General features: G+C 38.0%; 1 protein-coding gene across 3 annotated transcripts in view; it reads left to right on the top strand.

Annotated features, from left to right (window-relative positions):
• glra4a (glycine receptor, alpha 4a) overlaps positions 1-6,616 on the top strand; it is an 82,853-nt gene extending 76,237 nt beyond the window's left edge. For 2 of the 3 annotated variants that reach the window (XM_047352675.1, XM_047352677.1), the window contains 2 exons: positions 47-157; positions 5,674-6,616. In XM_047352675.1, coding sequence (XP_047208631.1) covers positions 47-157; positions 5,674-5,964 — 402 coding nt within the window. In that variant the 3' untranslated portion in view covers positions 5,965-6,616. The remainder of the gene's footprint in view (positions 1-46; positions 158-5,673) is intronic. The other variant, XM_047352676.1, reaches the window with a different exon arrangement.
• Positions 6,617-12,312: the final 5,696 nt, after the last annotated feature.

Genomic DNA, 12,312 nt, shown 5'->3' with positions numbered 1-12,312 from the left:
TAACTAGTTTTTTCCTCTTATGTTTCTATTTTTCTTTTTGATGGAGGCGATTGGCAGTCGGGCCGCAAGCGTGGAGTCTTTGCGGAAACCCAATGACATTCCTGGTAACAACTCAGCCTACAGAAATCTGAGTCAGCATTGCAGCGCCTGTGCAAGGGTAAAAAAAAAAAACGAATGAAGCCCTTGTCAACCCTGACCTTCCAACCCAATTTCTGTCTGTGCCTCCAGCCACCTAAATTGATTGTGTTGTGAAAGTTTAACCTCAAACGTGAATTTATCCTGCCGTCTTTCTCACTGCCAGTCCCACGTCCGTTTTCATAAACCTTCTGCTTCTCACCTTCTGCTCCTGTATGCAAGTATTGTACAAGACCTCAAATCTCTGCCCTTTATTCTCTCTCAACGTGTCTCCTGTTTAAAATAGTTTAGGATTCTTCTTCTTTTTTTTCTTTTTTTAAAGCCCTTAAAGAGCTGTGGCATTTACTGAGACAGTTGTTTCTCTTGTTTAGTAGCCGTCTTTGACTTATCTGGACATTGAAAATGTAAAAAGCTCAGAATTGTAATTACGACACTACAAGATTTTTTACAGTTAAAATCAGATACTTACATGCATTGCAAGCCTGAGAATGGCATTGTTCGATAGGTGACATCATGAGGGAAGAATGTTATGTGCAAAATATTGAAGCAACATTTCAAGAGATCAGCCAGGAAGTTAAAACTTGGGTGCAAATGTGTCGTCCGACTGGACCCGAAGCATACCGCCAAATTACTTGTACAGTGCCATTAAGGACAGAAAAGTCCGTGTTTTGTTATGGTCATTCAAAGCCAATAGAAAATTTTATAGACCATTTTTGTAGGCAGAGTTCAAAATGTGTGTTTTTATGCCAGACTCAGTTACAACAGTTCTGTCAGGAGGAATGACCCAAAATACCAGCAAAGTACTGTGAGAAGCATGTGGAAAGATACCCAAAATTTTTGACCCAATCATACAACTTAGAAACAGGTCTATTAAACTCCTGTTTTTACCTGCCTCAGTATTTGACATTCTCAGGTCAAATGGAAATGGTTTGGAGTGAGCTGCTGACTGGGAACATCAGGGCCCGATGTTCCCTGTCTGGTGTATCAAGGCCTGACTGCTCCTCATACCAGTGGCTGTCCTTGATTTTTCCATAGCAGGACGTTGATGAATTTAGTTTGGCTTAGCCTTTTTGTTGTCGTCACTGAACCAGGTTGTGACATATAATTATATATCTTTTTTTTTTTTTTTTTTTTTTGTCTATAAGGTTCAAAACTAATTCCAATAATTACAGGACGTTTTCAAATACAATTAAAAAATGTCTCTTTTTAGTGATCAACACAGAAATGGTTCAATGCAAAAACTTTCTCCTTCTAAGATCATAACATAATAATGGGTGTAGGTTTAGTTGATTGTAAGCTACACAGAGAAAGTGTTGTTGCTGCTGAGAGAAGGGAGCAGAGATTACGAGCAATTATCTTTGGAGAACCGCACTCTTAGACCCCAGCACATGAAGTACTGTATTATTTTAGAAAGTAGGAGTAATAATTAAGCTGTGCTGGAGGAGCAACAAATCCTTGTACATAGACGGTGAGGTGCAATTTATCATTTGGACAGCATATAGTAACCATGAAGTAATTCACAACCAGGCTGCTGTAATAAAAGGAATTACCAGATTTCTCTAAACTCTGAAGGTCTATATGAAGATAGCAGGGGTCAGTTTAAGGAAAGTGTCTTAAAGAAATATTTACCAGTATAGACACAGTGGAGACACATTAGTAACATAATTTTTGAAAGGAGCTTATAGTGTCTCTGTTCCAAGTACATCTAGAATATGGCAGCTGTCAGTGTTGGTGGGAGAGAAATTAACTAAGAGGTGAAATGCTTGGATCAGAGCTTTCAGAGCCCTTCACACTGACTCCTAAGTATCCAGTTTAGATCACACATCTTCGCTTCCCTCCGATAAAGCAAATCTCTGCAAGTGTCAGAGAGGCTGTCAGAGTTAAGCTGCGTGTCTATTAATATTCCCTTCAAAGGGCAGAAACAATGTCTCATTCACTGTAAAAATAAAAATGCACCTTTATTTTAAAAAAGCATAAAGCCAAAAATGAAAGCATTACCTTATTCTTCTTTAAACATTTTTTAGATCACTCATTAGAAGACATACACATTTGCACAGGATATACTTCAGAAGGATGCATTTTGAAAACTGCAACTTAGATCTCACTGTCATTTGGAACTTTTTTAAGTCAATTTAAAACACACCATCAGTTAATACCATAAATTACATAAACAAACAAATGCAAAAAAATAGAGAATAAAGGTGCTGACATAAAAAGGCACCTCAAAATAGAAGACCTAATGGGACTCAAACTGAACTCAAATTAAAAGGTGATGTAAAACAAAAATGTTTTTTGGACTAAATAGACTCAGCCGTAAAGTATGAAACTGTTCCAGAATCCAGGGACTGCCACTGTCAAAGCAAAGTCCCCTTTGTATTCAAGTTAAATCTTGGCTGCACTAACAGTCTTGATCGTTTCAGTGCTCTTTAATAGTAAAAATAAGTGAAGCGCCCTAAATAAAAAACTAGGTGTCCAAACCATTCTTAATTTTAAAAGTAAGTATAAGAATCTTAAAATAAACATAAAAAATGTACAGACAGCCTAAAACAAGGGTGATGAGATATTCATGCTTTTAATATCTGCATTGCCCTCCTCTCATTGTCCGCTTTATTCTGGAGGTACCATCCTTAACAGAGAGATGTTTTCTACTGTCTCCACATCCTTGCTCAGAAGTAGATATTGCTGCAAAGCCTCCATACAATGATTTGGGCTGCCTTTGATGGATGCCATTTCAGCTATTGGCTTGTAAACTGAACTTGACTGGACTGTATTGCATGGAATTACATTTGAGTCATTTTAAAGGGTTTCATTGAATTGATTATGTAGTTCTGGTCATGAACTGGCCCTGTTTGCCAAGTGTAGCAGCAGAGATGAAATCTGCTGTTAATTGGTGCTATGTTAAATTAATTCAGTTGAACAGAGGTGCTGCAGCAATTTAGACCAACTGTTCAAGGCCAACATATGAGGATTTGCTGCGTTCCAATCTTTTATTTCAACTAATGGCCAGAAATAACATTTTTAGAAGCAAGTTTAAATCCCTGTGGCACTATTTTGTTTCATCTTTTTCTGACATGTTAAGGGACACTATGTATACCGGACATACAGGGGTTGGACAATGAAACTGAAACACCTGTCATTTTAGTGTAGGAGGTTTCATGGCTAAATTGGACCAGCCTGGTAGTCAGTCTTCATTAATTGCACATTGCACCACTAAGAGCAGAGTGTGAAGGTTTAATTAGCAGGGCAAGAGCACAGTTTTGCTCAAAATATTGAAATGCACACAACATTATGGGTGACATACCAGAGTTCAAAAGAGGACAAATTGTTGGTGCACGTCTTGCTGGCACATCTGTGACCAAGACAGCAAGTCTTTGTGATGTATCAAGAGCCACGGTATCCAGGGTAATGTCAGCATACCACCAAGAAGGACGAACCACATCCAACAGGATTAACTGTGGACGCAAGAGGAAGCTGTCTGAAAGGGATGTTCGGGTGCTAACCCGGATTGTCTCCAAAAAACATAAAACCACGGCTGCCCAAATCACGGCAGAATTAAACGTGCACCTAAACTCTCCTGTTTCCACCAGAACTGTCTGTCGGGAGCTCCACAGGGTCAATATACACGGCCGGGCTGCTATAGCCAAACCTTTGGTCACTCATGCCAATGCCAAACGTCGGTTTCAATGGTGCAAGGAGTGCAAATCTTGGGCTGTGGACAATGTGAAACATGTATTGTTCTCTGATGAGTCCACCTTTACTGTTTTCCCCACATCCGGGAGAGTTACGGTGTGGAGAAGCCCCAAAGAAGCGTACCACCCAGACTGTTGCATGCCCACAGTGAAGCATGGGGGTGGATCAGTGATGGTTTGGGCTGCCATATCATGGCATTCTCTTGGCCCAATACTTGTGCTAGATGGGCGCGTCACTGCCAAGGACTACCGAACCATTCTTGAGGACCATGTGCATCCAATGGTTCAAACATTGTATCCTGAAGGCGGTGCCGTGTATCAGGATGACAATGCACCAATACACACAGCAAGACTGGTGAAAGATTGGTTTGATGAACATGAAAGTGAAGTTGAACATCTCCCATGGCCTGCACAGTCACCAGATCTAAATATTATTGAGCCATTTTGGGGTGTTTTGGAGGAGCGAGTCAGGAAACGTTTTCCTCCGCCAGTATCACGTAGTGACCTGGCCACTATCCTGCAAGAAGAATGGCTTAAAATCCCTCTGACCACTGTGCAGGACTTGTATATGTCATTCCCAAGACGAATTGACACTGTATTGGCCGCAAAAGGAGGCCCTACACCATACTAATAAATTATTGTGGTCTAAAACCAGGTGTTTCAGTTTCATTGTCCAACTCCTGTATGTACCACTGCTACAACACCAGATAATAAGGTTACTCAGTCCCATGCTGCACTATGCAGATGCTCTTTACTCTTTACCTTATTTACTCACCTCGGCATGTCGAACGCTTAAAGAGGCTGACATTGCAGGAGAGCTGGTTCTGTTTTTGAAGAAATTCCGCTAATAATTATGTGGACACTAGGGTAATTCATTGGCTTTCTAAGGGACATTCAGCCCAAGATGGTCAAGTGATCATTAAGTAATGGAAATGAAAAATGATGAGATGGCAAAAAGTAACAAAACACTACCACAATAAATGTTTCACCCTATATTCTAATACACACGCAATATACACTATACAACCAAAAGTATTGGGTCACACCACCCAATCAATGACATCTGGTGTTACAATCACTTCCATGGCTGCAGGTGTATAAAGTTTGGTGTGGAGAAACTTGACTGCCCTGCACAGAGTCCAGACCTCAACCTTCTTGAACACCTTTGTAATGAATTAGAGCAGAAGCTGAAATTCTGGTTTTCTCATCTAACTATGAACAAACTCCTAAACCTTGTGGAAGATGTTTACAGAATACTTAAAGTTGCTATTGTTGGCAGCAGTTGGTCCATCAACAAATTAAGAATTAATAGATTAAGAATAGGACGTCATCAAAGTTCATGTACATGTAAAACTAAAATGACAAATACTCGGCAATAATTATAGTGTATGTGTGGGTGGAGCATCATAATATCATGTGCTCCATAAATGGTACAAGACTAAATCCTTCGCTAAAAAGCATCTCATTTCTTCACATTTGGAGCAGTTTTATAAATTATATGTGGTTGAATAAGCAAAAGTGTGACAAGGTTCAAATATATTGACATATTTAATACTGACACCCTATTTTTAATTGTATCCAATGATCAGAATAGTTTTCTGCCATTTAGGTTAGTTGTCCATTTAACTAACCTTCTTGGTCTTATTTCTCTGTTTAAATTCTCAAAATCCACCTTTTCAAGTTTTTTTTTTCTGAAAATCCTTTATCACTGTTTTTTACTGCTGCTGTTTTGAGCTCATTGACTCCAAATGGATCTGGGAATCCCCTGGAAATCACCAGGGGACTTAAAATATGCAAGTAAAAAAACACTAAAAGAAAAATCCTTTTTTCCCTGTGTTTGACCCCACAGGAGGAGGAACTCATGCGAGAGAGCCGTGGATTTTACTTCCGTGGTTATGGACTCGGTCACTGCCTGCAAGCCAAAGACGGGACCACCGTGGAAGGGCCCACTGTGTTTTCCCCTCTGCCCCCAGTCACTACGTACGACGGAGAAGTTCTTCACAAGCGTTTTGTTGACCGAGCCAAACGGATCGACACCATATCCAGAGCCGTCTTTCCCTTGAGCTTTCTCATATTCAACATCTTCTACTGGATCACCTATAAAGTGCTGCGACACGAGGACATCCATGTAAACTTGTAAAACACTTTCTGCTGAAATTATGTTGCCGTTTTTGTCTGAACCAAAACCTGCCTGTTTGACCCATTACAGTGAATAAAAAAACGTGAGAAAGCAACACTGCTTCTCAAAGCCAGAACTAGAAAAGACAAAAAACTTTGTGCTCAGGTGCGTCTTCAGGATCTCAGACGTGAAGAAGAATAGCGCGTTTAAGCTAAGTGGCTTCACGCTGGTGTTACTGATTACCTACTCGTAGTGTGTTTCTTTGAGTCGCTTGGATCACAACAAATCAAAATAGCGCTGATTGCTGTGGGTTGTATTTCAGATGATGTATTAAAGAATTTTAAAAAGTCGATCCTGGCTGAATGAGACATGGTGACTTGAATTTTGACACTACGCAGCTGTAAATGAATGTTTTTGACAATTAAAAAGTTAAAGGCAAATTTTTATAACTTTAGATTATCACATTGGTATATGGGTGATGGGGACTTTGATATTCATGGATATTCAGTAAGTGATTATAATTCAATTTTAAGTATGTGATTATTAGATTATAAATGTATGTATGTAAAACCGTGTATTAAAATGTATATAAACAAAGCTGTTCAACTGCACAAAGCACAAATATGTATTTCCTTTTGTCAAAATTTAAATAAATTGTTATTCTGCCAGGAAACAAGATGCGATTTTGCTTTTCTTTATTCAAAATATTTAGGCGATTACTTTAAAAAGAGTGTATTAGAAACTCAGTCACATCCTGACTGCGTGACACACAATTACTTTCCTATTTCAGCCCTCTAATAGCTCCCATCAGCTCAAAAATCCCAAGAGGGAACAGAGGTTAAAGTAAAAGTGGAAATGAAATCCTAAAATGCAAATGTTAGAGGCCCAGAGTCTTTGTGTATCATTTTTATGTAACTGAGCACTAGTTGAAAGGGATGGATGGGAGCTGCCCATTTATTTCCCAGTGTCAGGGGAGGCTTCAAAGGTGTGGGAATGTAAGGATGAGGTGAGGAGAGCAGGGAGAGAGGACCAATGGGTTTTTTAATGGGAAATCAGAGGGTTGTTTTATCAACTAATGAGTTTGAAAGGGGGTTGGTGTTCCACTGCTAATGACAATGAATTGAGAGAGGCAGCTGGAGCCCACTGTCCTTTTCTCTGCAGTTCTAATCAACTCCTCTGTATTGTTGTTTAAATGTTTAAATCTGTCAGTCCACATATATATATGTGTGTGTGTGTGTGTGTGTGTGTGTGTGTGTGTGTGTGAGCTCATACTTTATTTTCCATTCTACTAAAATCCAAAACTTCTGCCAATGCAATTGTAAACCCAGTCTCTTATAATTTTGTTGGGATTTTACATGATGGATAAACACAAATTAGCGTATTGTGAATTGCAAGGACAATTACTCGTGGTTTTTACAAATACAAATCTGAAAACTGTAGCATTTCTATTCATCCCACTTTCCTTTGACACCACTTAAAATCCGATGGAACCAAACACTTTCAGAAGAAACCTAATTTTGTAAATAGTTTACCTGCTAATTAACTTAAAACACCTGCAAAGATTTCTTGAGCATCTCAACGGTCTCTGATTCTGGGTCATAGGCAACACAATCATGTGGAAGACTGCTGACTGGACAGATGTCTAGAAGACAGTCACAGACAGCCTTCAGAAGGAGAATAAGCCACAAAAGGTCATTGCTGAAGAAGCTGGTTCAGTAATGTATCCAAGCGTATTATCAGAAAATTTAAGGAAAATTGGAAGGGAGAAGTGTGATAGGAATCGTGCAACAGGGAGAACCGCAGCCTTGAGAAGACTGTCAAGCGAAATACATTCAAGAATTTGAAGGAGCTTCACAAGGAGTGAACTGAGGCTGGAGTCAGTGCATCAAGAGCCGCCACACACACAGACAAATACTAGACGTGGTCTACAAATGTTGCATTCCTCGTGTCAAGCCACTCCTGAACTAGAAGTCAATGGTCCAAAGTCCTGTTTTCAGATTAAATTAAAGTTTGTATTTAATTTGGAAATAGAAGGCCCATAGAAATGCCCATAGAAGTTGGTAAACCTTTCAGAAGCCTGACACTTGTGCTTAAAACATCCTTTTTTGATTGGTTTAGTGCGATATTCTAATTTTCTGAGACACTGAATTTTTTGTTTTCTTTATCTGTAGGCCTGTACTTCTAACAAAAGAGAAATTCAAATTAACTAATGATTCAATAGTGCTTATTTTAAAATACATATGCTTGGGTGTTAACTGCAATGTAATGCTACCACAAGCAAACCAAGGATAGTATGTGGAGCAAAGTTACAACAGCAATATTAAAAAGCATTATGAATGACTATAAAAACATTGCAATAAATTGTGAATATGTTTAAGGGACAAGTGGTGAATGAATGCATTCTCAGCCACTTTGTCACATTGCAGGTTTTTGAGCCATTGAGTCAGCAAATCTCAGTTTTTTCCAGCTGAAGTCATTCATACCGCTGTACTCTAGGTAAGACACTGACTACTCATAATTTCCCCACCAAGCCTTCTATTAAAAGATCCAAACTTAAACTTTGCATATTGTAGCAAAGAACAAAGATAGTCAACAAAAATTTCATACAAATCATGAAGAGTCAATTTAATCACTCATGTTGCTGCTTTTTTTTAAATAATAATACCCATCTGTAGGCAAGTCAGAGAAAATTAACCAATTTTTCATGTCATCTTACATTATTTCCCCAAAAATGTGAAGGTGCTGTACTTAAAACAACAAAACAATTTAAAGATCTAGGATTAGATGCATTTTTTTATAGCCATTTCAGAAGAAATCACTATTATGGGGCTCAATCAGAATTTTCATTTTAAGTATAAAAATACCTTTCAGTCTTAAAGCTTCCAAACTAAATATTGATGCATTTAACTGTGTTTTCTTTTGTTTTAATTCAAAATTAGTCCAATGTGGTGCCAAGTAAAAAAAAAAAAAACCTTGAACTTGTCACACTGCAAATGTTCTGATAGAATTTTAGAGTCGGTTTCTACTTTTTTAAGATATGTTTTTCTTTTACTTTGAATATAAATGCTCCCAAAATCAAGTAGTATTTTCAGCTGGATCATCTTTTCTAACTGCACAGTCCTTTCATGTAAAAGTTTTGATAGTAATATTTTGATCTGAAAAATAAAGAACATTTGAGGCAAAATAAGAAGCTTTTCTAAATCCACAAACACTGATTGACACACGCAAAATAGGATCCATGATTGCTCATACATCATGCATCATCGGCTGCTCTAAAGAAAAATGCACGCTCCTTCAGAATCGTTTTGAGAACTCAGAAAACAATGTGCTTTCATCTCAGAATTTATGTCAACATGGACAACATATTGTGGGGAGAAACAATTTGAATAGACCACCATTAAGAGTGAAGACTTGTCACAGAGGACATCAAAATGAAAACAGAGCTATCAGTGATTTATTAACTGGTCCCAGGCGAAGCAGTGGGCAAAATGAAAATATATTCTTCAACAAGTATTTATTGTTCCAGCCAGCTTAGATGCCTCCCGTTCGCTTGAAGAGGAATGCACAGTGATGATGATGATGACTCCCATGTATATAAGGCAAATGATTGCATAAAAATGCTTGTTCAATGAGCCTGAGAAAGCTTTAATTGAACAACTAGCCATCATGTCCCAAACCATTTAATTCCTGTCTGACTTAGGAATAACCGTCATGCTTTCTAGGTTCTGCTGAATACCAGTTGTTTTATTTTGTAAACTGAGAGCAGCACAGATGCTTTTCAAAAGATGCATCTTTGACTTTGATTTGCACTTTTTCTACTGTAACCTTAGCTTTAAATGGACCGGTACAGAAGTATAGGCCTTGTACTAGAAGCTCATGAGTCCGAAAACTGTCCTGCAACTGTAAACTTTAAGCTGCTAGATAAACGCTATAAGTAGAAGAACAAAATAGCTAAAAAAATATATATTTGACAGTGATTTATTGGGGGACAATGCAATACATTTCACCTTTAAATGTAAGTGTAAACACAGGAAATTACTTGCCCCACATGGCTTCATGTACCTTGTGAATGTCACCCAGAACATTGAAAACATATGTGCACAGGATATGCTCCTTTTACTCTTAAAGATGTTTCATCTCTGTGGGTGGTGCATAGGTTTAATACAACATCCTGTCCTTCCAGAGCTAAATCTGATTCCGTATTCGAGTAAAACACATGATGCTGTGTGAGGATTTAACTGAGTTTCTAGTAGAGGGTTCCTGTAAAGACATAAATTATTCTGAATGTTTTATACTTATTTTGATAATAGTAAAGATGGATGAATCTGCATACAAAACACCTAGGAAACTTGGACAGAAGTTCACCTTCCAGCAGGACAACCAACCAGAGCTATAATATAATGCTTTAGATCAAAAAAACGTTCTCGTATTAGATTGGCCTTGTCAAAGTCCAAACCCAAATGAAATTGAGAGCATGTAGCAAGAGTTGAACATTGGTGTTCACAAATCCATCCATCCAGTCTGACAGGATGGATAGATTTGGGGTGGGGGGGTTGAATACAAATGATTGCCAATTTTTTCAGATATTGATTTGTAAGAAAAAAAGGAAAACCCTGAATCCTTTTCTTCCCAATTTCCCAAGCTACTTACACCCCCCCCCCCCCTCCCCCACACCAAGTGTTTACTGCCAAGTAACAAATATACTTCAATAACTCTTCAATTAGCAATGAGGGCAGAAGAGCCAAAATAGCCTTTGCAAGTAAGCCATCTCTTCACCTTACAAGAAAATTACCTAAATTGTTTTCCAAGAAAGAGAACAAATAAAGGCGCAAACAGGTTCAAGTGTCCAATGTCTCCAGTGCCACAGCAATACATGATAATTTGTAGATGCAAACCCCAGTTGTATTCGCAGGTAAGTTAGATAGCTAGTGAAAAAATAAATCTGTAAAAAGCCAAAATAGAACATCTTCTACTTTCTAAGAAACTCAAAAATCTGGTCTTTTTGTTCAAATAAAAAAGTCACTGATCATGACTGAACAGAATTGTAAAATTAAGCTGCGCTACCTGCTTGTATTTTAAAAAAAATATTTAATTTTTATGCATCCTCTTAACGCTCCCTCTCATTTTCCACTTTCGCTCAGATAAAACACAGTAAAATCTCTCAGTGATTCAGCTCCCACCTGCACACTGACATATAAATAGGAGACACACTGTCACTGCCTCCATTTTCTTCTCTTTCTGCAATTTCAGTTACTGAGAATTTCCTCTACCCATTTTCAGGCCTGCCCGACAGACATAGTCATCATTATTGCTATTACCCAAGAGACACGTCCTGAATTTATTCTTCAGTCGTTGGAGTTGCTAGTGCTATAGGTTGAACACAAGAAGACAATGCATGTATGTTCATGCGCATGGGAGTTTAATCATGTGTGTAAAGACAGGTAATTTCCTTTGCTTATGGAAAAAAGAAATATGGCATGTGAACTCTGCTGACTGCATCTTACATTTATTTTATTCTGTTTGGTAATGTTTCCAATTCATTGTTTTTGTTTCTGTTTCGTTTTGTTGTGCTAAATGTTGTGCTAAAACTTCTTTTAAATAACATTTTTTCATTAGAACTAACCTATAATTATACCTTGGGGCCTCTCTGCCCAGATGATTGTATTAAATTAAGTGTGGGAAGCTGCTGAGCTCTGAAAAACAACTGTGCCTAATTCACTTTGTCTGATCATGCTGCATAAACAAAATTCTAGAAACATGAAAACTATGCAGCTAAACAGAAAATTACTTTAAAGATTATCTAAAATGCTTCAGATTTGTCTGTGTGAGCCACACATGTTTCAGCCACAGTGTATTTGATTAGGGATTTTATACTGTAGGCCAACACAGAGTACTGCATTGTGAGTGAAAGGGGAAATATACATGTTTCTAAAATGTTTACAAACTAAATCTGAAAGGTGTGGCATGTTTTTTCAGCCCCCCTGAATCAGCACTGTAGAATCCCATTTTACTGCAATTAGTGCTTCAAGTTTATATAAGCTTTTAAAAATAGCACACAGTCAAATCAGATAGAGCATGATGAGTTATTTTTAAGTCTGGACTTTATTGAGCCATTCTACTACATTAATATGCTTTGATCTAAACCAGCTTTGGCTATGAGTTTAAGCTTATCGTACATCTGAAACATAAACCTCCACCGCAGTCTCAAGTCTGACAGCCTCTAACATAGGAGTGTCCAAACATTTTTCTACAGGGGCCAAAATTCACTAAGTTTAATTATTTGCTTACAAGGTCAACATGTTAGAGACCATTTAAGATATTAACATAACTCCTTGAATGGCCTCTAACGTGTTGTGATATTAAGTAAAG

This window comes from Girardinichthys multiradiatus, chromosome 23, assembly GCF_021462225.1.
Source record: "Girardinichthys multiradiatus isolate DD_20200921_A chromosome 23, DD_fGirMul_XY1, whole genome shotgun sequence".
NCBI lineage: Eukaryota > Metazoa > Chordata > Actinopteri > Cyprinodontiformes > Goodeidae > Girardinichthys > Girardinichthys multiradiatus.
This window is presented reverse-complemented; position numbering and strand designations above follow the sequence as displayed.